The sequence below is a fragment of the Fusarium poae genome, chromosome 2, assembly GCF_019609905.1.
Source record: "Fusarium poae strain DAOMC 252244 chromosome 2, whole genome shotgun sequence".
Lineage (NCBI taxonomy): Eukaryota > Fungi > Ascomycota > Sordariomycetes > Hypocreales > Nectriaceae > Fusarium > Fusarium poae.
In genome coordinates, this window is record NC_058400.1 from 4,122,679 (window position 1) to 4,146,465 (window position 23,787).

At 46.2% G+C, this 23,787-nt stretch overlaps 6 protein-coding genes across 6 annotated transcripts; 1 reads left to right on the forward strand and 5 right to left on the reverse strand.

Annotated features, from left to right (window-relative positions):
* Positions 1–852: 852 nt before the first annotated feature.
* FPOAC1_005245 (uncharacterized protein) lies at positions 853–1,980 on the reverse strand (the record flags this gene model as incomplete). Its single annotated transcript, XM_044849775.1, has 1 exon — positions 853–1,980. The coding sequence occupies one exon, from the start codon at positions 1,978–1,980 to the stop codon at positions 853–855; it is 1,128 nt and encodes a 375-aa protein (XP_044708485.1).
* Positions 1,981–6,077: 4,097 nt separating this feature from the next.
* FPOAC1_005246 (uncharacterized protein) lies at positions 6,078–7,189 on the forward strand (the record flags this gene model as incomplete). The annotated part of the gene is made up of 2 exons (XM_044849776.1): positions 6,078–6,495; positions 6,708–7,189. 2 exons carry the CDS (start codon positions 6,078–6,080, stop codon positions 7,187–7,189), a joined length of 900 nt encoding a protein of 299 aa, XP_044708486.1.
* Positions 7,190–7,771: 582 nt separating this feature from the next.
* On the reverse strand, positions 7,772–12,154 carry FPOAC1_005247 (uncharacterized protein; the record flags this gene model as incomplete). The annotated part of the gene is made up of 1 exon (XM_044849777.1): positions 7,772–12,154. The coding sequence occupies one exon, from the start codon at positions 12,152–12,154 to the stop codon at positions 7,772–7,774; it is 4,383 nt and encodes a 1,460-aa protein (XP_044708487.1).
* Positions 12,155–15,471: 3,317 nt separating this feature from the next.
* Positions 15,472–16,678, reverse strand: FPOAC1_005248 (uncharacterized protein; the record flags this gene model as incomplete). The annotated part of the gene is made up of 3 exons (XM_044849778.1): positions 15,472–15,835; positions 15,884–16,085; positions 16,138–16,678. 3 exons carry the CDS (start codon positions 16,676–16,678, stop codon positions 15,472–15,474), a joined length of 1,107 nt encoding a protein of 368 aa, XP_044708488.1.
* A 380-nt stretch (positions 16,679–17,058) lies between these two features.
* FPOAC1_005249 (uncharacterized protein) lies at positions 17,059–22,223 on the reverse strand (the record flags this gene model as incomplete). The annotated part of the gene is made up of 2 exons (XM_044849779.1): positions 17,059–21,421; positions 21,505–22,223. 2 exons carry the CDS (start codon positions 22,221–22,223, stop codon positions 17,059–17,061), a joined length of 5,082 nt encoding a protein of 1,693 aa, XP_044708489.1.
* A 354-nt stretch (positions 22,224–22,577) lies between these two features.
* On the reverse strand, positions 22,578–23,396 carry FPOAC1_005250 (uncharacterized protein; the record flags this gene model as incomplete). Its single annotated transcript, XM_044849780.1, has 1 exon — positions 22,578–23,396. The coding sequence occupies one exon, from the start codon at positions 23,394–23,396 to the stop codon at positions 22,578–22,580; it is 819 nt and encodes a 272-aa protein (XP_044708490.1).
* Positions 23,397–23,787: the final 391 nt, after the last annotated feature.

A 23,787-nucleotide genomic window follows, 5' to 3' on the forward strand; every position in this document is an offset into this window, starting at 1 on the left:
ATTTGTGACGAGTGAGCTGTATTAGCAGGGGTTTAGCAGACAAAATCTGATGACTGTGTATTGTTGGGCATCAGGTCACACTGCAGTGCATAGCGTCTTGGTGCTGTACGCTCATGCTGACTTGGCTCTGAGCATGAGAGTAATCTCACTGCTTTTGAGTATGAGGTTTGAAGCAAGATAATGCTATGGTAGTATCGGTGCGTATACGAACCAAGTAAAATGTATTGAAATAGGGAATAAGACAGCTAGCGATATACATGCCACACTAGTTCCCCAGTCTTATTTTCAGCCCTGTTTAAAGTGAGATGCCATGGAAAATGTGGTTCATTGTAGGGTTCACAAATATGCATAAAATTAGCGTACACCCAAAAGACAACCATAACAAGGTTACAACTCATCAGTCCCGGGGAATTAATTGGGTCACTTTTTATTGGTGAAGGTTGTTAAATCCCCCATTATTTGCTGGACCTGAAGCAAGGATTGTCTAGACTGCTGATTCAGGCCTGAATGGTCCGCTTGAGTCCTACCAAGTTGCTGACTGCATATTTGAACTGTTACCAATCGGGATCGGAGGGTTTGAGTTAATTTGAGCAATTGGAATGGGTGACACGGATGGCTTGGCCGTTATCTTACCAGCATATTCTAGACAGGACAAGGCTAAATCAGCGGAAGCAATCGTACATGGGTTGATGAAAAGACGGAATCGAACCATCCGTTCATTTCAATTGGGAGCTATGAAATTCTTTATTGGCTCTAAAGTAAGAAGTGGAGGCTGAATCTGACGCTGATATTATCGCACAGCTTTCCTATTATGCTTCCGCAATTTCCTTTCTGCAGTTACTATTCGTTGTCCTACTTGGCGACTCCATCCTTGACCTCTATCTCGACAATATCCCTGCACTCCAGCATCACTGGTGGGATCTTGGGATTGTACAGATGGGCAGGCACTCGATCCTCTCCTGCTGCTGCAAACTCCTCACAGTCGCCAACACACCACCACATACCCCGAGGTTCCATTCTAAGACCAAATTTCCCATCGGGAAGCTTGGATGCTAGTATGCCAACGTCTATGTGCCTGATGATTGGCTCTTCTGGCCTCAGAGTAGTGAGAGATTCCAGTTTCGGACGTTCATCATGCTCCTGATATAGACCACAGACACCGGGTTGGGTTGCTTTTCGTACAATTTTTTTGGTCGCAGAATCGAAGATTTGGAAAGTCGCTCTAGGCACGGGCTTCTCAGAATCGATGATACGGGGACGGGGATCAAAGGGCGGAAATCCCGGTTCTGGTTCTATCAGGCCTGACGGGATGAGGAATCTCTGACGACCGCGGGTTTGGACACTGATAGCTTCAGTGCCCTTGTTCGTAACCGTGATCTCAAGACGCAGAGTGTCGTCTTCATTATCGCTGCATCTTTTCGTCTTTGTCTCTATTTCTGGAGGCCAAGGGAGAAATTCGACCACCTCGAAGAGTGCGCGGCCGTTTGCTCTGCTGCTGCATAGCTTCTCGGTCTCATTCGGTTCCGAGGGTTGACCATTCTCGCCAATGAACACGTACTCGCCCAGGTCTCCTGCTTTGTTCCGAATCGTGTATCTCTTCCCGGGCTTAAACATTGCCGCGAGTTCGCTATCGGGATGAACGTCATAATGATATACTGACCAGTCTTTCTTGACATTGTCATCTCTGCCAACTGGCGACTTGAGATGTAGAAACGGTTTGTCGACATTGTTGTATTCTGTAGGTTTTAGGTTTCCAACGTCAACTTCCACATCATCCTCTTGTAGTGAGAGTAGCCCGCGAGATAGCGCATACGGGATGTCAAGGATTGATCTTGTTGTCTTCAGTCCCACGTTTCGAGGATCAGTATCGGCGCCAGCAGGCCGACATAAGCCCAAAGCTATGCTAAAGGGCAGTTTGCCTGATTTGTCGAAGACAAGGTAATTTCTGCCAATAATTGTATGAATCTTGAAATGTTCCATTTTTGTTATTGTACAAGAGCGAAACTATACTCGGTGCTGAAGCAGGACTGTTATCAGACTGAGTTGACGACGTCTGACAATGCTGTTGATGAGAAGATGTTTTGCGAAGGAGTCACATGCTACGTCATTGTGGCGATTCATGTGATATGAATCATAATGTGGCTGCCGCTTATTGATACGTTTATTCTGAGAGTTCCTGCTTCTATCACGTTGACATGGGGGCTAAAGTGAGATCTACCCGCGGTGGCACACAAACCTAGACTATGACTGTTCCCAAACTTCATTAAGCATGGGGTCGGATCACTTAATTTAGATATGTACCTTGGAGATGCGTTGATAATGGTAACAATAGCTTGATGGTATTCCTGTTTTCAGCCCAATACCTCTTCACGGCAACGAACTCTTGATCACCCGTACCCGAATAAGACACCGGAGGGTTGACATGACGGTGTTTCTGCGTGATTATAGTGTCATTACTATGAGAACTTCTGTCACTGCCAAATGTAGCCGAATATACGTTACATGTATTGGGTTTGAACCGCGTGGCCCCCATCTAATCAAATGTCATGAAGTATATCTTTTCCTAGAAAGGGAATAGCCGATCCGTCCCGCGATCATCACAGTGGCACTGTCACATAGACAAGGCCTCATTCAGAACATGATTTGCGGTACTTCCCTCTCATCCTCCTGCTTCTTCGCCCCCAATCATCGCCAAGGCTGTACATGAGGGGAACGCGGAACATTTGAGCAAATCAGCGTAATTAGGCAAACTGATCTTGGAGATGATTAAACTAGACTTCTCTGTCTTGTAAACAGAAGACTTCTCTAAGTCTAATACCTAGATCTCTTATACACTAAAGTATTAGTATTTATAGTTATAATTAATAACTAAAGCTGAATATTATATTTACTTTTATTAGATAATTTTTAAGGTATAAGTCTTAAAGTATATATATAAAATTAATTTATAAAAAAATATAATTTTTAAATTTAAATATTAATATAGATTTAATTTAAAGGTATATATTATAATTTATAAAATTAAAATTATAATAATTATTATAAAAACTTTTATTTTTTTTAAAAATTAATTATTAAATATTTATTTATTAATATTAATATTAATATTAATAAAATTATATAATTATATAATTATTATATAAAATAAAAAATTTTAAAGTTTTTATTTATTTTAATTATATATTAAATTAAAAAATTATTTATAAAAATTTAATTTTTATAATTAATTTTATTTTTAAAAAAAAAATTAATTAAAAAATTTAAAGCTTTTTATTATTTTTAAAATAATTTTTTTATTAATATTTAAAATTAAAATATTATTAATATAAATAATAATTAAATTATTATTTTTATTATTTTTAATTATAATATTTTTAATTATATAATTAATTATTAAATTAATAAATTAAAATTTAAATTTTTATTATATAAAAAAAAAAAAATCTTTAAAACTTTTTATAAAATAAAATATAATAATAATATTAATATATTAAAAAATAAAATATTTTAAATAAAATTATTTTTTAATTTTTAAAATAATTTTTAATAAAAAAAATAAATTATTAATAATTTATAAAATATTTAATAAAAATAATATTATTAAAAAATTTATTAAATTAAAATTTATTATATTAAAAATTTTATAAAATTAAAAAATTAAAAAAAATTCTAAAAAAAAAAAAAAAGCTTAACGTACATGATAAGCGGGTGCAACAGACAAGCGAGTGCAACACAACATCACAACATCTCAGATAGAAATAGCAATAAAAACACAACAGACTATTAATTAAGTAAAATTAATCGCTATATTCTTCCATAGACATAGCGACAAGTATCTGACAGGTCCTTGCATTATGTCCTGTCTTGCCGCACGCTCCACAGCGCCTTTCCTTCATTCGCGGAGGCCCTCCTTGACCACCACTTCTCGATGGTCCAGCCACCGCCTGCGCATCAACATCCGTTTGATCAATTACTTGCCTTCCTTCCTCTACTGTCATCACCCCTCCTTTCTGTAGCCGGGTTCTTTTTGCCCTCCGCCGCCGGCTTAGTATCTTATTTGCCTGTTCAAGATCTTGGACCCTGGCCTCTAATAAGGCAACCTTATGCATAACTATCTTTGTTCCCTTGGAAGAAGACCTCAATGCTTCTAGAATTGACTCTGGAGAGCTACTTTTATGCCTTTTGATTCTCTTTTCAAGATATTCAAGCTGAGAGTCGGCTTCAAGGATAGTCTTTGGGGTCTTTGAGACCCAAGGGGTCGAGGGGCTAACTACCTCCTCCACAGGCGTTGGAGTCCGCAGCTGCACATCGAGCTTCGAGATTACACTTTCTGGGTCGAGAGGAGCAAGTCCGGCTCCTCTAAAGGCTGCTTTAATATTTTTCTCTGTCATTGTGGCCTGGTAGGCGGTGTAAAAAGCCGGCAAGAACTCGGTTTTGGAAATGTGGGTTACGGAGCATCTGATCAAATGCTCGATTTCTCGCCCGTAAGCCTTCTTAAGCAGGCCAAAGCACCCGACATCAAGAGGCTGCAGCAGATGAGACGAATGAGGCGGTATACAAAGCGTGATGATTTTATTTGCCTTGCAATATCTCTCAAAGTCGACCGAGTGGTGACTTTGGTGTCCGTCGAGGATCAGGAGACGATAGCGATTCTTTGATTGCTTGGTAGTACACCGGTCGAAGTGCTTTAGCCACTCGAGGCCTATCTCGTTATCTGTCCAGCCATTAGGACTCGTCGCAATAGCCCAATCGCCCGGGAGGTTGCTTTCTCGGTACCAGTGGGCGAGGTGATATTGGCCCGCACCTATGATGAACGGCGGGATCGCTTGGCCCTCGGCATTGATCGCCTGAATGACTGTAATCCATTCCCGGTTTCCAGGCTGCACTGATTTTGGTCTTCCACGCCTTTCAGCACCTGTGACGACCATTCCGCTCGCAATAACGCCCATCATAAAGCCAGTCTCGTCAAAGTTGTAGATTTCATCAGGTCGGATGCCATACTTCGCAATTACATTTGCTACGAGCCTAAACCAGTTGCGAATAATGGTCGGATCTTCACATTTGGCTCTCTGGTAGTCATATTTACGGGGGAAATACGTCTTGAGGTCTTTGTGTCGCTTGACGAAGTTAGAGGCCCAGCGCTTGCCGACAGGCGGCGTCTCGCGGTCGGCGAGCAATCGGTTAGCCATCTCCTCAACACAACGCAGTCGCGGGGGAAACCCTCGCGAATCCAGATCGAGAATGAACTGAACTATGATCTGTTCTTCTAGATCAGATAGTTTGCGTGATTTTGGGATAGAATCACGCGTAGAAAGGATACCCTTCTGTCGGCGATATAAAGTCCAATAACGGACCTGGTAGATGCCTGCGGCGCGTCGGAGACTTAATTTTGGGTCATTTTGAAGGGCACGAAGTGCAAGAAGAATCCTAGCCTCAATATTTGGGTCTGGCATATTTGGTGGTTGAAAATTAATTGATTAAGTTGAGAAGATGTAAATTGCGGGATTTTTTGTTGCACTCGCTTGTCTGTTGCACCCGCTTATCATGTACGTTATAATTAATACTATAGTTTTTAATATAATAAAGTTTAATATAATAATATTATATTTACTTATTATCTTAATTATTTATAATCGCGATTTTAACTATATAAAAGTGCTACTATATATCTCTGAGCATTAACATAAAGCGATTGCTTGGGGGCTAGAATCTAATACCTTGATCGTGAGCTGGTGGCTGGAGTGCAGATCAGATCATGCTATATGAATACTCGCTGGTTGCATAAGACCAAATTAGTAAGTCAGTTTATGCTACTTAGATCCAACTCCAAGCTATATATGTTTCCTAAATTAGATACCAATTGCTCTGATACCTAATAGATGATCGAATGTCTTACTTATGCGACTAGCGAGTCTTCGCATAGCCTCCTTTGATACCTCAAGGATTAGTTGCCTAGACATCGGCTGCATTATAACAGTCTTTAGAATAGTATAAATAAACTCAATGTCCACTGGTTCTCAGTCTCTCAGAAATAAAAACACAATATCATTACTTCTACCATATCTGCTCTCTTTGCCATGTCTCTATCAAAGCTTTTGATGGCGGTTTGTCTTGCAGCTGCACATGCCAAACCACTATCCCCGTCCAAGGTCTCTCGTCGCCAGAATCCTTCGCCATCCAACTATCCTCTCGAGGATGCCTGCGGTAATGAATGGAAATACCTCAATTTTGATCCTAACAATGACGGAGATAGGGCTCGTCTAGAGCTACTCCACGATGTACTTTGCTCCGGTGAGCTTCGTGGCATTTCGTCTTGGGGCGCGTTTGCTGCTAGCGAGAGGCAAACGTCCGAGAACGTTGTCTACGACGTATTTTTTGACACAGAAGACGATTCACCCTCAAAAGTCAACGACGTCTTGATTACCATTGCGGGGGCAGATACTGTGGGCATCATGGCAGGGTCAAAGGTTGGCGATATGATCATTGATAACAAAGGTTAGTAGTTTTCCTGCACTTGAGGTCAAAGGAGCAGTAGCCTCTCAGCTTTAGGATATTAAGATAAAGGACATAAGAACATGATTTAAGTGTCATAAGCTGACCTACTCCTTTCTTCCCTGATGCCCCAAGCAGCCAACTTTACTACTACCTAAGGCCTCCATCCTCCTGACCATCGTTATCCTATGATATAGACTGACTCTGAAACACAGACTTTGGCGGAAGCACTGGTAATAGTTGCAACAACGAGGGGACTCTGGCCTATACAGTGGTTGACCAAGACGGTGATGAGAGAGAAAAGATCCATTTCTGCGACATCGCCTACGAGAAAAAGGTCCACGCAGCTGATATTGATTGCGGCAGCCTTGACAAGTACCCCAGCACCAAGATGGACACCTTTTCTCGCGTTGCACTCCATGAGACTCTGCACTATTCCACGATCGGACCCAAGTCGACACTAGGTGAACAGATCGTCGACCAATTGAACGAAGATGACAAACCTGCATACGATCCAGAACGTGCCCACGGTCTTAACGACCCAAAACAAGATAATCAGCCAGGCAAATCGGAGATCAATGCTGATAACTACGCATGGATGTCACTTGACGCTATTATAAGCAGTCGGTGCATTGAAACAACAGACAGGGAGCCGTGGCACAAATTCTTCACTGCGAGCCCCCCAAAATACTCTTAAAGTTATCCTCCGCCATTTGGAAAGGGTTTTGACGAACTTGTTACTGTATTGGGAGGTACAGGACAATGCATCTCCCGTGCAAACGGCTTAGTAGAAGCTTCCCACATGTACATTAAAGGCTTTAATGACTACTGTCCTCGGGGTATCAGAAAGATTGGTCGATGGAAGCATAAGAGGCTACATTAGTAAATATACTTTATGGTATCCCCTTGCCCCTATATCAACATATCATCAACAAAGCATAATCACTCGTGCCATGGAGATATGGGACAGTCAGAAAATACACGTCGCACTTACTACAACAACATGACCAGCGAATTCTCATGTCCCACACTTCCAACGATCTCTTCACCTAATGCAGATTGAAATTCCAAGAACGAAGTTGATCCATTAAAACATCATTGTATGACGTACGCTAAATATCCTCATCACCACCAAAGTATAATACAAGAATGTACAAAAACACCTCCTTCTGCCGAATCGTTTCTTCATCGATTGTGCACTATCCTGCCTAGCCCAGCTCCCAACTGGGATTGGGCCAAACGTGTATAGTCACCATCTTTATCCCCGTTGTCATGGCCCTTATCCCGGCACAACACAAAGTCCGTTTATGCAAAGGCAGATGTTGATAAGACCATCGAGACACAGACCCGCGTTAGCTGTGCATTGGCTCGCTGTGCTGCAACTCGTGTCTCCGCCACCAGAGGGTGGAGGACCGCAGACGCCGTTATTACATTCTGATCCAGGAGAAGTGCATTCACTGTCGACATCGCAAGTGGCACCATCAGCACCGCCGCCGCCGCCGCCGCCGCCGCCGCCACCGCCACCGCCAGGAAGAACGCAAACAGCATCGACGCAAACACAAAGATTTAGCAGGCCATCAAGGCAAAGCCCAACATCGGCAGTGCAGTCAGAAGCCGTATTGCAAGTGGTTGTGCCAGGGTTGGTAGGATCAGGTCCACAAACACCACTGTCCAAGCATACAGAGCCAGGAGTAGTACAGTCACCATTGTCTGTACAGACATCCCCGTCATTACCACCTCCTCCAGGTGCTGCAACACAGACAGCATCAACACAGAGGCAGATGTTGAGAAGACCATCAAGACAGAGACCGGCATTGGCAGCGCAATCATCAGCGGTACTGCAAGACGTTGTACCAGGATCCGTCGGGTCGGGTCCACAGACACCACTATCCAAGCACACGGAGCCTGCGGTGGTACAGTCGTCGTTCTCTGTGCAGCTATCTCCATCGTTGCCACCTCCTCCAGGAGCAGGCACGCAGACAGCATCGACACAGAGACACAGATTAATCAGGCCGTCAAGGCATAGACCGACGTTGGCAGTGCAATCGGCAGCTGTGTTGCAAGAAGGCGTGTCAGGATCATCAGGGTCAGGTCCGCAAATGCCACTGTCAAGACAGATTGAACCGGCTGTGGTACAATCATCATTGTCAGTACAAGCAGACCCATCTTGACCACCATTCCCTGGACCCAGAGACACACAGACGGCATCCACACAGACACAGAGGTTGAGTAGTCCGTCTACACAAAGGGCAGTATTGGCCAAACAATCGTCCGCTGTAGAACAAGAAGTCGTATCCGGGTCATCAGGGTCAGGTCCGCAAATACCACTGTCAAGACATATAGACCCTGGTGTGGTACATTCGCTATTGTCAGTGCAGGTAGAACCGTCATCTCCATCATCTGGACCATTGCCAGGAACACAAATGCCGTCGACGCAAAGGCAAAGGTTAAGTCCCAGGATTACACAAAGATCAATGTTGACGGTACAGTCATCGGCTGAGGAACAGGAAGGCGTAGCTGTCTCTGTAGGCACCACTCCGCTTGTAGTGGCATCACCGTCGGGTGTAGCGACACAGACAGAGTCAACGCAAATACAGATGTTGATGAGGCCATCCAGGCAGAGAGCGGCGTTGGCAGCACAGTCATCGGCTGTATCGCATGCAGTTGTGGGCGTGGGCGCAATTTCTCCATCGGTTGTGGTAGCGGCATCCGTTGGCTCACCACCACCTTCTGTAGCAGTAGTCGCATCAGCAGGGTCAGGGATGACACATACTGCGTCTACACAGACACAGAAGTTGACTAGTTCAACGACACAAAGATCAGCGTTCGCAACGCAGTCATCATCGGTCTGGCATGCAGTAGTGGGTGTAGGTGCAATACCTCCATCGGTGGTGGTAGCGGCCTCGGTGGGTTCTCCATCACCACCGTCTCCAGTCGTAGTCGCAGTAACTAGGTCAGGAAGAACACAGACTGCGTCTACACAGACGCAGAGATTGACGAGACCATCGGTGGTGCAAAGACCAAGCTCAGCTAGACAGTCGTCATCTGTTATGCACGGGAACTCAGTCTCTGTAGCCGCTGGCTCCGTTGCTGTGAGAGTAACCGTTGCGGTGGGTTCGCCGTCCGGTCCATCAAGCGTCGTCAGTTCAGGGTCATCTCCGTTAGTGAGAGTAACAGTCGCAGTAGGTTCTCCATCTGGTCCGTCTAGTGTAGTCACCTCAGGACCATCAGTTGGCTCATTACCACCAGTGAGGGTGACCGTGGCAGTTGGTTCGCCATCGGGCCCATCAAGCGTGGTCAAGTCAGTGTCGTCTCCTGTCAATGTAATAGTGGCCGTCGGCTCGCCGTCGGGTCCATCGAGAGTAGTTAGTTCAGGGTCGTTGTTAGAGGTAGGTCTTCCTTGGGGGTCTCCGGTAATGGGTTGCTGGACGCAGATACCATCGATACAGCGGCAAATGTTCTGGTTGTTGAAAAGGCAGGCGTTGCTGTCGGCGAGACAATCCTCATCAGTAGTGCAGGTCGTGGTTCCAGTTGGCAAGGCAGGGAAGTCATCCGTGGTTGCTGGTTCATTACCTCCGGTGTTAGTTGGGCCACCTGGAGTAAGATCTGGATCAACAACACAAACATCATCCTGGCAGATGCAGACGTTGGTACCGGCAACGACACACAATGCGGTATCGAGAACACAATCGCTATCAACGGAACAGGCAATGCCGGTCTGAGTAGGGTTGATAGGAAATGTGATGGTGGTGCTTCCCTCAGTGATGACGCCAAAGGTTGTAGTACGATCATTGTCCTCAGGCTGGCCTCGAATATCAGTCGTGGAACCTGAAGTGCCATCTGTGGCATCAGGGTTGGGGATAACAGTGACAGATCCAGAAACGGTAACGGTCAGTGATGGTTGAGCATCAGGCCGATCTCCGTCTCCACCGATATCGCCGCCGGGTCGACCACCGTTACCCTGAGGGTTACCGTTGATACCGGCTGGAACACAGTCACCTGCGAGACATTTCTGTCCAGTAGGACACACAATGTCAATACAGCTCGCCAGATCCGGATTCGACGTGCAAGTCTCAGCCAAGCAGATTTCATCGCTGGCACAAACATCACCACCACAGTCGGCGGGATCTCCAAGCGCCACGCAAGCGTCGTTGATACAAGCATAGTTGAAAGGACAATCTGATCCACCACAGTCAATAGGACTGTCGACTGGGACGCAACGATCATTGATGCAAGCGAAACCTGATGGGCACTCCTGTCTTTGGCGACGGGATAGACCGGAAGAGGGACCACAGGACAGAGGATCGGAGACGGTAAGACATTCGCCTGCAACACAAATCTCATTAGAGGAACAGTCGGGATCGCAAGCTGGAGCAGGGGAGCCTTTGCCATCGCTGCCTGGACCTGGACGACCAGGTCCGAAGTTGCTTGAACCTCCCTTGTTACCATTTCCGGAGCCTGGACGTCCAGTGCCTGTTCCAGGATAGTAACCGTTGCCGTTACCATCACCATACTGGGGCTTTCCAGATCCATCCACATAGTATCCTCCCTCGTTATAAGAGCCTCCTGGCGATGAGCCACTTCCATAAGGCTTACCACCAGGGCGGCCCGACGCACCACCATTTTGGTAGGATCCGCCAGAGGTGCCCTTACCTGAAGAGCCCCCCTTTCTGTTAGATCCCTGGTTTGATGATTTGCCACCAGAACTATAGGGTCCTTGAGGTCTGGCACTTGATCCTGAGGAGTCCGCAGTGCAGACAACTACGGGTGTGCTGGCCTCTCTGAAGAGGTTCTTGGCGCAGATGCCAGAGACACAAATCTCATCCGCGCCACATCCCTTAGCGCTCTTACCACAGTAAGAGCCATCAGTCGAAATGCTGATAGGTAGGCACTCACTCTCCCAGCAGAAGAAGCCAGGGTCACAAGGTCCATGAGATTTGCCACAAGCTTCAGTTTGGTATTTCTCTTCTGTGAATGAGAGGAACTCGCAAGATCCAGAAACACAGAGCTGGCCAGCGGTACAGCTCTTGGCAGATTCACCGCACTTGTAAATATCGGCAGAGATGGAGATTTGTTGACATTGTCCGTGGTGGCAGGACGAGCCAAGAGGGCAGGGAGTTTTCTTGTCGCAGGATTGAGGGTATGTTCCGAGTATGAATGGGATACAATTGTTGTCAAGACACCAGGTTCCGGCATCGCAAGCAACCTTTTTGGGTCCACAGGATTTAGATTCGGGATCGATATCGAGTATTTGGCATTGTCCATTAACGCAGATGGCTCCTGCGCCGCAGTCTTGGTGATCTTTGCCGCAGAGGCGAGGGTTGGCTGCAATCTCAATGGCAACACACTTGCCATCATGGCACCACTGGCCAGGCTTGCATGCATTGTCGCACTTTTCTGTTTCTATATCCAGTGGCTGACATTCGCCAGCAACGCAGATCTCTCCCGCTTCACATGAGTTGCCATACGCACCACAGTTCTTGGGATCAAGACCGATGGTAGTCGTGGTACAGCTTCCCCATGTGCAGAGTTCGGATACAGGACAGTAGACGTCTTTGTGTGAACGAGAGACATGGTTGTATGATTGGAAAGGATAGGCAGAGACGGTGGTGGCTGTGAGAGCAACCGCCGTCAAAGCTCGCCAGCTCATTGTATGAGTCATGGCTAACTGTCGATTGTTTTGATTGTCGAATAAATGCGCAAATCGTAACGAATGACGAGTGTGAAACGACTGTTGTGCTTGATTCGATGAAGCTATCATGGGGTGAAGAGCAATACTATATACCCATCACAAGGCTATTGTGAACCAGAACACAAACAATCATTCTCTCCTGGGTAACAGGACATTAGATGCCAGTTCAAAACGATGTGTAAAGAGATGTCTGATTATACGGGATTTTGCCGCTTGGATTCTCTCATGATGTGGTTCTAGATCCTAGAGGTGCTCGGATCTGGTATGCAGGAGACACATCAGTATCGAGAGAATGACTTGATTTTACCAAGATCGATCTGCGACACGATCATTTGTGTGAAAGGTGATAGATATCTTGGCACCAGACAAAACTGGAAGGGTTTAATACGACACATTCTTCCAGTCATTAGAGTTCTCAAAAAAGGGGTAGATGTTGTTTACGAAGGGAAACGCTGTCCCAACCAGTCCTTCTTCGTCTATTGGTCAATGTGTCGAGCATAATAAACACAAGTGTCAACATTTACGGTATGTTCAAAAGACGATATTAGACTTTCACTGATTAATGTCCAATCAAGTTGAAATGACCGTTTCATTCCCGTGTCTGACTTGAAACAAGAAGACATGAGTGACATCTCTAGATACCCACTGAGATTACCGCACTGTACGGTTGTGTATACAACTTAGCACAGCCACACAAGAGACCTGAGAGCGAATTGCCTCATTGGTTTTTTTTATCATCTATGCATAGTTGAATCAAGACGTCGTTCTGCCCGTATAATAGCCATTTGGTGCCTGTCAAGGAAGTTCTTTGACTTATCCATCCTGTGTTTGTTCCTTTCGTTCGTGGAGATGCATAAAAATTAAATCATTGCTGGTGATATCCCTTGACTGTAAGTGCCACCAATGTGTCTCTCAGCTGAATACGGCGGCTAAGCGATTGACCGTAACATCTGTCATTTGATAACATCATAGACCACAATATGTCATCTTGTCTACAATTTCTGCACGGAAACATGAGCCTTTTTTGTTTGAGCCCACTTCACCCACCTGTCTCTTGAATTCCAGATGTGGATCTGAAAACTGAGCTGGTTGGAAGTGTTGTGTGAGACAGATCGTGCGTTCCTCTTCCCCACTACCAAGGCTGTTCATGCGGTTATAAACGGACATACCCTATCCTCGGCTCTCTACCGGTGAATGGAACATTTCAGGCAGTCTAGTGCTTGCATCTAGGACTGTTCAGTATCGGTTTTAGAGTTTTTACTGACTTGAAATCGGACTACATCCGTAGAATCTTAACTCTAATCCCTACATGACCGTTAAAAATGCAGATACTGCTAAGTAAAAGTTTGTTATGAGCCAGTGTCGAGACCTCTTGCCTTGAAGTTTCGCTTGACAGTATGATCCGATCTTTGGTCAGTAGCTATTACATTCCCTTGAGACACGCAGGCAGTGCAATATTCCTTGTATAGCTGAAATATAAGCTGTTGTTAGGTGGAATGTACCGAGGCCTCAGACATTGACTTTACCTTTTTTATTTCTGCACTGCGTTACTAAAATGTCACTGTATGTGGCCTCCTACATCATCACATGCTGTGTACTGTTGGCGGAGCACACAAATATCTGAACATGTTCCAACAGGCCTTCCCTTCATTTAGGGTTATTGATGTCTCTTGTGAGAGATATGACCTAGTTGGTAATGGTAGTCGATGTTCTGATGCGAAAGGCAGACTGCAGTCTACCCCTAGGTACTCGATTTTTCAAATCATACAACTATTATTTGAAGATGTCAAGCTACGGTCACTATCACAATGGTTTCCTCCTTAATTCTTGACGGCAAGTTTACATACTGCATGCTTCGGATATTTATGCAATGCTCAAACTGTGCTCCAATGACCCATCCTTAGCTGGAAGAAGGGCTGATTGACACCTCAGTAGGTAACTCCTCGATCTGTCGAGTGAACGAAAAGCATTCTCTGCCAATAGAAAGATCGACGGAGCGAAGTTCCCACATTGTGTAACCCGACGGAAATAACTCTGACTTGAAGTGACACCTGTACAGTCGGTTCCACCAATTAACGATACTGAAAGACATCCTGGGGACGCCACGAGCTCCTGCAGAACCTATCATACTATGCTTGTGGAGCAGGTCTCAGCGATAGTGACAGTTTTGTCTCATTTAGTGCACAAGCATTTCATCTTCGACCGTCGTATCACCGTGTACGTGATGTGACCCCCATTGAATTAATCCCTTTTGATGTCTGCGGTGTCTGACCTTTCTGTCCATCGGATTTTACTAGTCACTTTGCTCTTATGTCCCAGACAAGGGTTAGCCAAAAACACATTACCATTACATTCCAGTCAAGTTTTGACAACACGATCTACCCAATCTCGGCACCTAAATTTGACGCAGATGGAAGTTGTCACTCTTAAATCTAGTATGATCTGATCATTTGTCGTATGTGAGGTATTGGGACTGGCATCTGCCTCAGAGCCCCGTCATGCACAGACTCAACAACAGATGGACTAAGGGAGAAGGAGACTAGAACGGATCTTGACACCAGTGGCTTATCAGCCGTTTTTACTAACGGTTGACATCTCCGATCACCATCGATCAAGAGTGAGTGGGTAGCTTCAAGATACGATTCAGTCACTCCTCGAATGGAGATACCCCAGACTTTCGATATGAATATCCTGTCTCATATGTTCGGTAATCGACTCATGAGAAAAGTACCAAGAACACTGAGTGCTAACCCCGAATAGCAAAACTCACATGAAAATGTTTCTCCGATACCCCTGTTATGTAAAGCACACTGCTTGCTAACCTAGAACAAAAAAACCTGCATGAAAGTGATTCTCCGATACCCCTGCTATATCAAGTACACTACGTATTAACCTGAAATGAAATATCCTGCATGAAAATGTTTCTCCGATACCCCTGCAGTACCAGGCGACTAACCAAGAACAAAAAATCCTGCATGAAAATGTTTCTCCGATGCCCCTGTAGTATCAATACACTATGTATTAACCTAGAGTAAAAAAACCTGCATGAAAATGTTTCTCCGATGCCCCTGTCAGTCTCACTAAGACAATACTGCAGTATGTATGCAATGTGACAGTGGCTTGCAAAAGTAACCGAGACACCGAAATGAGTTGGGCAAGGTATTCACTGACTTCTTGGTTCTAGGACATGAACCTGACAGTCGATTTGAGGGCGTGGTTATTCCCTTGATCATGTTTGAGTCGAGTGAAACAGTTGACATCATTGAAAGCTCAACACACACATTACTCTAGAACAGCTTGTATCCTGGCATGTTGTACGCCTCCCAGTTATCTTCAAACTCATATCCCATAGCCTGGCCAGCTCTCTTGGCCATCTTGCGCCCAGGACAATCGGTGACTGTTGTTTCTGTCGTGCTGGTTCCGGTGGGGAGCGTGGTGGTAAACGCAGTAATGCCAGCTTCTGAACAAGCATCGTAGTACGCCTCCGGGGAGTCACAGTACGTAGCGTATGCAGGGATATTGGTTGGTTGAATTGTAGTGGCGGTTGGTTCTCCTTCCGCTCGGCGGTTAAGAGTGTTGATAACTGGCTGTCCTGTGTATTTACCAGTTGGGATGCGCACAGCGACCTCACGCTTGACAACAGTGGTTGTCCTTTGCTCTGTTAGTTTATCGCTGTGGATGTCTGTGAGCTGTACTTACACTGGAAAGGGGCTGACTGTGACAACATTCAAGCGGGAACAGTCGGCAAGACGGCTCGCTCGGGGAGGCTGACCGTTCGGACCACCGACGCCTGCCACGCAGATATCGGCAGTTGTGGTCGCTTCAGCAGTCGTAGTAGGCTCTCCGACATCGGTAGTCGATGTCTCAAGACCAACAATTTGACCATTTTGACATTGCGTCTCTATGAGAATATTAGTCCATAACCCAACATTAATTGTTATTGCAATGCATACCTTTGTACGCTGTCAATGACACTACCTCACATCCATCAGGCGATGATCCAAACGTGATGTAGATCTTTCCATCACTCTCAAGGTAGCAAAATCCTGCGACCCCAAAGGCGTCGTTCTCCCATGCGAGCTTGCCTCCAGAAACGGAAAAGGTGGTAGTGACGGCATCAGCTGGAGGTTGACCATCAGCGACCAGCTCCTGGTAATCATTACCAGCAAAATAGACTGGCACGCCGTTGTAAAGTAGCTGATCGGAATCCAGGCGAAAGACGGAAGCAAAAGTACAGTCAGAGGGGTTATCGTTTCCGACGAAGATGGTGTCTCTCTTGACCAGACGGGTATTGAGGTTGATCTTCAGGATGATTGCTTCGCCCGCAGGCTCGATAACGCTTGTGGTAGTAACAGCGGCTTCTTCCGTAGTAGAAGAAGAGATGATGGCAGAATCAGTAGTGGTTGGATCACTAGTCGTTGTGTGGCCGGGTCTACAAGGCCCAGCAGCCGCCGTAGCTGCGAACAAGGCGAGGGTGAAACTCTTAGCAATCATTTTGGTGGAAGCGAGTGTCAATAGTTGGTAATAAAGAGTGGAATTGTTTCGCCCTACAAGAGGTAAGGACAATAAAAACATGGGAATTGCCATGAATAAATATGGAATTGTTAGACTGCTTCCTTTTTTCACTTCATTTTACATGACATGTTAGCGCTGATTGAATCGTATCGTACCTAGATTTAGTCAGGGGTTTTTAAAAGACTATCGATTTTCTGTTGCCTCTATCGGTATACTAGCCCAGGAGTGTACTAACTTCAAGCCTCGAACTCAATAGACCACCCAAAACTAGAGAGCCAAACGAGAAGCTATTCCCTTTTGGGTGTAGAAGCTGAGGTTCACGATCGTAACATGGCCTATAATTATCTCTCTTGTACCTGCTATCGTATCTCTAATCTCTCAGGGGTGACATCTGGGAACATCTGTTCCAGCTTATCGACTTCCTGGCCCATAGTGTTCAAGAAAACCATGTCCACGTATTCATAAAATGGCGCTGTATCCTCCTTCTTTCTCAATAACCGCAAAATAGCATCTGTGCCAACTACCGCTACCACCATACCAACCTCTGCTTCGCCAGGGTTTGTTAGACCAAAGTAACCATTCTCTGTGTAAATCAGGTCTTTGTCTACCTTCAACACATCTTCCACAAGCTTGAGATTATCCAACTCAAAATCGACAAGAGACTCGTTACCATCGGATTCTTTAGTCCACATCTCTGCATATCGTTCGACGTAGTCTGGTACTGTTTTTGACAGTCCCGGCGTGTCCATGTTCATAGAGAGTGCCCAGATAAGGTATCCAGTCAGAAGGGGTAATATTCTTTGCGGTGTCGGTCTGTTATCCTCCTTATCCAACCTGTCTTCAAAAGAGGTAATGGTGGTGAAAAGTGACATTGCGTTTGTGTTTTTCATCAACGAGCCCTCAGCACCGCTCCCCTGTCCTGAACATTCGATGTTGTTTTCGACATTAAACCCTTCCCCGACCGGATACCTGCCGTATATGCTGCGGTCGGTCTTTGCAAGTGCATCGACCACTAGCGAAAGAATGGTTGAGATCTCAAGGTCTCTCCTCAATGTCAATTTGAACACAATCTTGTCAACAATGCAGCCACTAATTCGCAGAGATGTCTCGGTAGTCACTGGATCCTCCTTGATATCCAATTTGCATGATGGCTTGACGTCTCTGAATGGGTTGATTTCTGCAATTGCAGGTCTTCGACTAAAGTCAGGAACCCATGAAGGCAAATTATCAATGTCCTTTGTGCTGCGCTGGATGCCCAGCCTCCAGGCCCAGAAAATACCACCCACATCAATCATGTAACGAGCAGCATGTACAAAGACTTGCTGTATGGTCATTGTGTAGTCAGCAACAGGGCTTTCCACTAGTTTCTTGCCAAGTGACATGCGTTTCTGTGATACAAGTCCCAGCGATGCAAATATCTTATCGCGAGGGTCAGTAGCTTCCAAAGTGTGGAGTATGAAAACGACATCTTCAAAAAGCATTTCAGCCTCTGGTCCTACTTCGCCAACCAGACCGCTATTGAAGATAATGGGTGGCTGACCAAACCTACAAAATTTGTAGATAGGCATCCCATATTTCAGGGTCGTCCAATCGCAGGATTTGTTGCCACACATAGCGATGCCTCTGGTGCCTGCGATTACGATCTCTGGAAGGATCCAAGCTCGTGTCCAGTATGTTCGCTGCATCAGATCATCAAAGGCATCCATCACATCCTGTTCCTTGAACATACTGTTCAATAAAGTCCCAGGGTCTTCTACTTCTTCTGCCGACCCTTCCTCAACTGGCAGGCCCCCGGCTTCCTCCAAAAGCGCACGTTGTGCTCTGGCCACTTTTGGCAGTAAATCGAAAGCTGTTTCGATAGTTTCTGTTTCTTCTCCTAGCCACATGATGACTCTGTCGGCAGCTCGATATATCTCTCCCATTATGGCGACTTGCTGATTTCGTTCTTGGTCGTGGGTCTGGTTGATACATATAGCATCTATCCACAAGTATCTGGACTTATCCCGTAACCGAAGTCTTTCCATGGCTGCTTTGCAATTGGGGGTGATGAGGATCTTCTTTCCGTCGCATTGAACTGGTATCGTCCCATATCTTTCTTGCCACTCATAAGAAAGGGCTTCGAAGGGGGTTTTAGAAGCCAGTGAAACTTCTTCCAGTTCGAATTCCATTATGTCCCCGGGGTTGCCTGGATATAACTCAATGATGCGGATGGAATCTCTCATCATGAGGGGCTGGTAATGATAGTAGTCTTTCGTGTTGAAATCCTCTTCATCCGCCTTTCTCCGTTCCCTGTGACTGTCTCGTCGTAAACTGCTAGCTCGACATAGTAATCTCATTGCGGCATCGTTGGAACCTTCCTTGGCCAATGACAATGCAGTTCTGCCATCGCCGTCCTTCAAACCAACATTTGCACCGGCCTCTATCAGCATCTTCATGACCATGAGGTTACCACGGGCTGTTGCAATATGTAGTGCGGTGCACTTTCCATCCGAAAAGTAGTCCACATCTGCCCCATGGTCAAGGAGTAAATCCACGATGGCTTCGTCGCCATTGGCAGCTGCACAGCATAAAGGCGAGTAGTTTTGCTGAGACTCTGGTCTCATCTGGGACCCTTTCTCAAGAAAAAACTCGGTAAGTTTTCTGTCTCCATTCCGCACAGCTACCATCAAAGGGGTGAAGCCGTAATGGTCAGCGGCCTCTGTATTAGCTCCGTGTTCGACCAAGAGCTTTACAGTGTTTATATGTCGGTTCCTAGTGGCATTCCATAGCGGCACTCTACCATAGTCGCCCTTGACTTCGGTCTTTGCACCAATTTGTAGAAGTAACGCTACAGTTGCCTCATGCCCGTTTTGTGCGGCTTCGGCCAAGGCGGTTTGACCCCATTCTTGACCCGCCTCAATACTGGCTCCAAGGCTGTGAAGCAACTTAACTGTGCTCGTAAAGCCATAAGACGCTGCAGCTACCAAGGGGCTGCGAAATCCATCATCCGGATCGAGAACTGCTCCTTGCTGGACAAGGATAGCTACTGCCTCAGGCTGTCCGCGGGTGGCAGCTTCATAGAGAGGATTTTCGCGGCCGAAAGAGGCATTTGGGTCGACTCCTGCTTTGATCAATCGTTTGATCATGGCGAGTTGACCCTTTCGTACAGCATCTATCAACATCGAATGGCGTTTTAGGAAAATGTCGGGAATGAGTTCAATGGGGCTCGAGGGTGGAGGTGTTGCACTTTCTGATCTCACCCTAACCTCTGGCTCGTTCATGATCAAGTTCGGATGAGCTTTGAGAGTATTCACTATATCGTCAAACCCTTGCTCGATTGCCAACGATAGCGCTGTATCCCCTTGTGGACTATTGTAGTTGATGTCAGCTCCGGATTCTAGGAGCAGCTTCACCGCATCCAGCTGTTTGTTGTCGACTGCAAAGAGCAGGGGTGTTTTTCCATAGTGGGTAGATGAATTGGGATTGGCTCCATGTTCCAACAGAATTTTGGCAGTTTTTAAATGTCCGTTTTGTGATGAGACAGAGAGGGGTGACTGGCCATCTGTGTCCGGGCTATCGAAATGTGCCCCTTTATCCAGGAGATGCTCAACAATCATGGCATGACCATATCTTGATGCCCACCAAAGTGGTGATTCACCATAATTATCCTGTATGTTCGAGTCGGCATTCCTGCCTGTCAGGTTATGGACAATGTCACTCCACCCATGTTCAGCAGCAAGGGACAGAGGGCTTCGTCCATCAGCGTCTAGCGAATTAATGTCAATTCCCTCATCTAACATGTGAGAAACCTTGTTCAAATGACCGTTTCTTACAGCATAGAAGAGTGAGGATAGGGTTCGAGCCCGTGACTTATTTCGCGCGTCGAGCGAAATTGGAACACTTCCGTCTAACATGGTTGTCACTTCATCGTGTTGTTTTTCCCAAGAGATCATTCTTGGTCGTTTGCCATCAAGTTTCTCGGCAATTGGGTTAGCTCCAGCCTTCAAGAGTATTTCGATGACATCTTTAAAGCCGTTTTCGGCCGCAAAGTGTAAAGGACTCCAGCCGATGTTGTTGGATGCGTTCACATCGGCACCCAGTTTGATCAGTAACGAAACAATCTGAGGGTAACCATCTTGGACAGCTCTGATGAGTGCTGTGTTTCCTTCGTCCGTGCTCCGAGCATCAATGCCCACCCCTTTCTGGGCAAAGAATCTTATCAGAGATTTGGCCTGTCCAACAGTAGCCAAGTGTATGCCATTATAGCCAGCACTGCTTGCATTGACGTCGGCACCATGATCCACAAGTATGTGGAAAGTCTCAACTCTCCCAAATCTAGCAGCCACTAACAATGGTGTCAGACCTTCTACTACGAGCTGATCATCATTGTCTCTCGAATCTGCTCTAGCCTCAATATCTGCACCCTTTTCAATCAAGAGTTGCGTCATCTGTCCAAAGTTCTTCTCAGAAGCTAGATGCAATGGTCTTTTACCATTGATGTTTGATGCTTCGATATTTGCGTTGTGGTCGAGAAGGAAGCTAGCCATTTCTATGGCGTTGTAAACAACTGCTGCTATCAGCGGTGTTGTGCCACTCATGTCGCAACTTTCGATGCTAGCACCGTGCTCCAGAAGGGTTTGGGCGGTAGCTACAGAATTGGCGCCCACAGCATAGTCGAGAACGCTTCTTCCCATCTCGGTAGAGGTCGCATTGATGTCTGCTCCATGTGCGAGAAGCTGTTTGCTACGATGTATTACCAGTATCAGTATTTCACTTCCAATTTTATGGCCGCAAATAGCTCGTGTCCGCGCATGAGTTATACTTACACAACCTTGTGCTGCCCAGAAAAAGATGCGGTATGTAAAGGAGCGTGACCCTGGTTGCATTTCGAGACCATGTTTGCACCGCGCTCGATCAGAAGCTGCACTGCCCCTTCGTGTCCTCTTCTGCACGCAACATGCAATGAGGTCCATCCTTGACCATCGACACCTTGGATGCTGGCACCGGCATCAAGCAACGCCTGGATAACTTGGACATTCCCATTGTCGGCGGCTAGATGCAAGGGACAGCTTCCTTGAGTCGTCTTTGCATCAACATCTGAGCCATGAGAAATAAGACTTTGTACTGCTGGTAGATCTCCAAGACTTGCGGCCCAGTGGAGTGCCGTCCGTCCGTATGTTCCAGCAATAGCAGACACATCCGCACCATTTCTAAGCAGAACATGCAAAGTCTCAGGATCGAAATTGCCGGCAGCAAGATTCAGGCAGGTCCAGCCATCCTCAGCTGGCAGGTTCACATCGGCTCCATGGCTGATAAGCTCCCGCACTAGCTCCGTATTCTTCCGCTCGACTGCCCATACCAGAGCCTCAGTTTTGTTGATGCTATCATAGCCATCCGGGAGGAATCCGTTTCTTAACAAACGTTTGGCAAGATCTGAGGATATGGAAAGCTGACTCATACTCGTCGCCAACAAGTCATCAGACGACGTTGACTCAGGGTCGATAGGGTCTGTGCCTGATTTGCTTTGGGGACTCTGTAAAGTCATCTTGTGTCTTGGTTGTGGGTCATCTGGAACCACCAGAGGCAAGTGTTTTGATCTTTATAGTCAACGCTTATGATGATAAACTGCCTCAGCCTCACTTGCCATCGAGATGTAGAGCGGGGTAAGAGAGATAAGTGACTAATCATATCGCGCTTTCTCAATCGAGTAATCTGCGGCTGACATGTATCCAGAAAAGGAATTTATGAAGTAACTCTTGGTGGTGCAAAGTACTAGAGCTATATCGTAGTGTGGGCATGCTATTTAGAATTGAGTGGCACATCATTAGAAAGTATATATTGACAACTAGCAAGCATATCGCTAACTCATATTATAAGTAGAGCGGGAACTCCCAAACGATTAAAATAATGCGGCTCCAACCACAACAGCAACCATTAATCCCATTGCTCCAGCCTGGGCACCAGCAAGCTTCATAGCTGAAGATGGTGTTGTGGTGTCAGAAGCAGCAGGAGTTTGAGCTGCAGAAGCGGCCTCAGAAGTGCCAGTAGTAGCAGCCGCTCCAACACTTGTGGTCTTGGTCTCGGCATCAGTCTTGGTAGAATCAGTGGCCTCTGTCTCGGTCTCGGTCTCGGTAGAATCGGCAGAATCAGTAGCTGCAGTTGCAGCAGTTGTCTTTTCAGCAGTCTTTGCAGTCGTCACCGAAGTAGAGGCATCCTTCTTGGCGCCATATTCTTCGATATCCAGAACATAAGTACCGTTTCCGGTAGTATCACCCTGCTCGAAGCTAGCCCAGCTGGCCTTTCCATCGGTGCCGAGCGAAACACAGGCCTCTCGGTAGGAGTTGCTGGCACAGATGCTGTTGCCGTCACTGTAGACAGCGCCACCAGCGTTGGTACAAGAGACAAAGAGCTGGGTAACAAGCTTGGCCATGTTGTCAAAGAAGTCTTCGTTCGTGTTGGACGACAGACAAGTGCGGCAGCCGTCCATGGAGCCGTACCAGCCGTCGGGGTTGGGGATGCAAACACAGTCCTCGGCTGACTGTTCGGGGAACTTGAGCTTCTGGCACTTGAGCATGGCCTGGTAGATGGGCCAGCAGCCGCAGTCGTCGAGCTTTGAAGGGCTGTCCTCGGCTTCCTTGGTCTTGGACCAACCATTGGGCTCGGCAGAGGTGAAGCCGGAAAGGGCAACAAGTGCCGCGAAAGTGGTTGAGAAATGCATTGTATTGTTGGTTGGAAGATAGATATTGAATGAATGACGATGTTGAAACGAGCGTTGTGCAGCAAAAGAATGAATGTGTACGGTCAGAAGTCTGGGCTTGGTGAGATTTTAAGAAAGAGACTCTAGACTACCTCACCGGATAATCTTAAACAACAGGGATTGTCGGTAGTAATTTCCGGGTTTTAGGCATCCGCACCCATAATTCTAGCGCTTGTCCTCTGTCAAGTCTCATCGTGAGGTGATTGTTTGGTGTTTTCGAATCTCAAAGACTTATCTATCGCGCGTTCAAGATATACTGATACTACTGATACAACTGTTTACCAAACATTCTTAAGCATATCAGCACTTTCATGAACCAGCGCATACAATCGAGCACAAGAGACAAAGATTC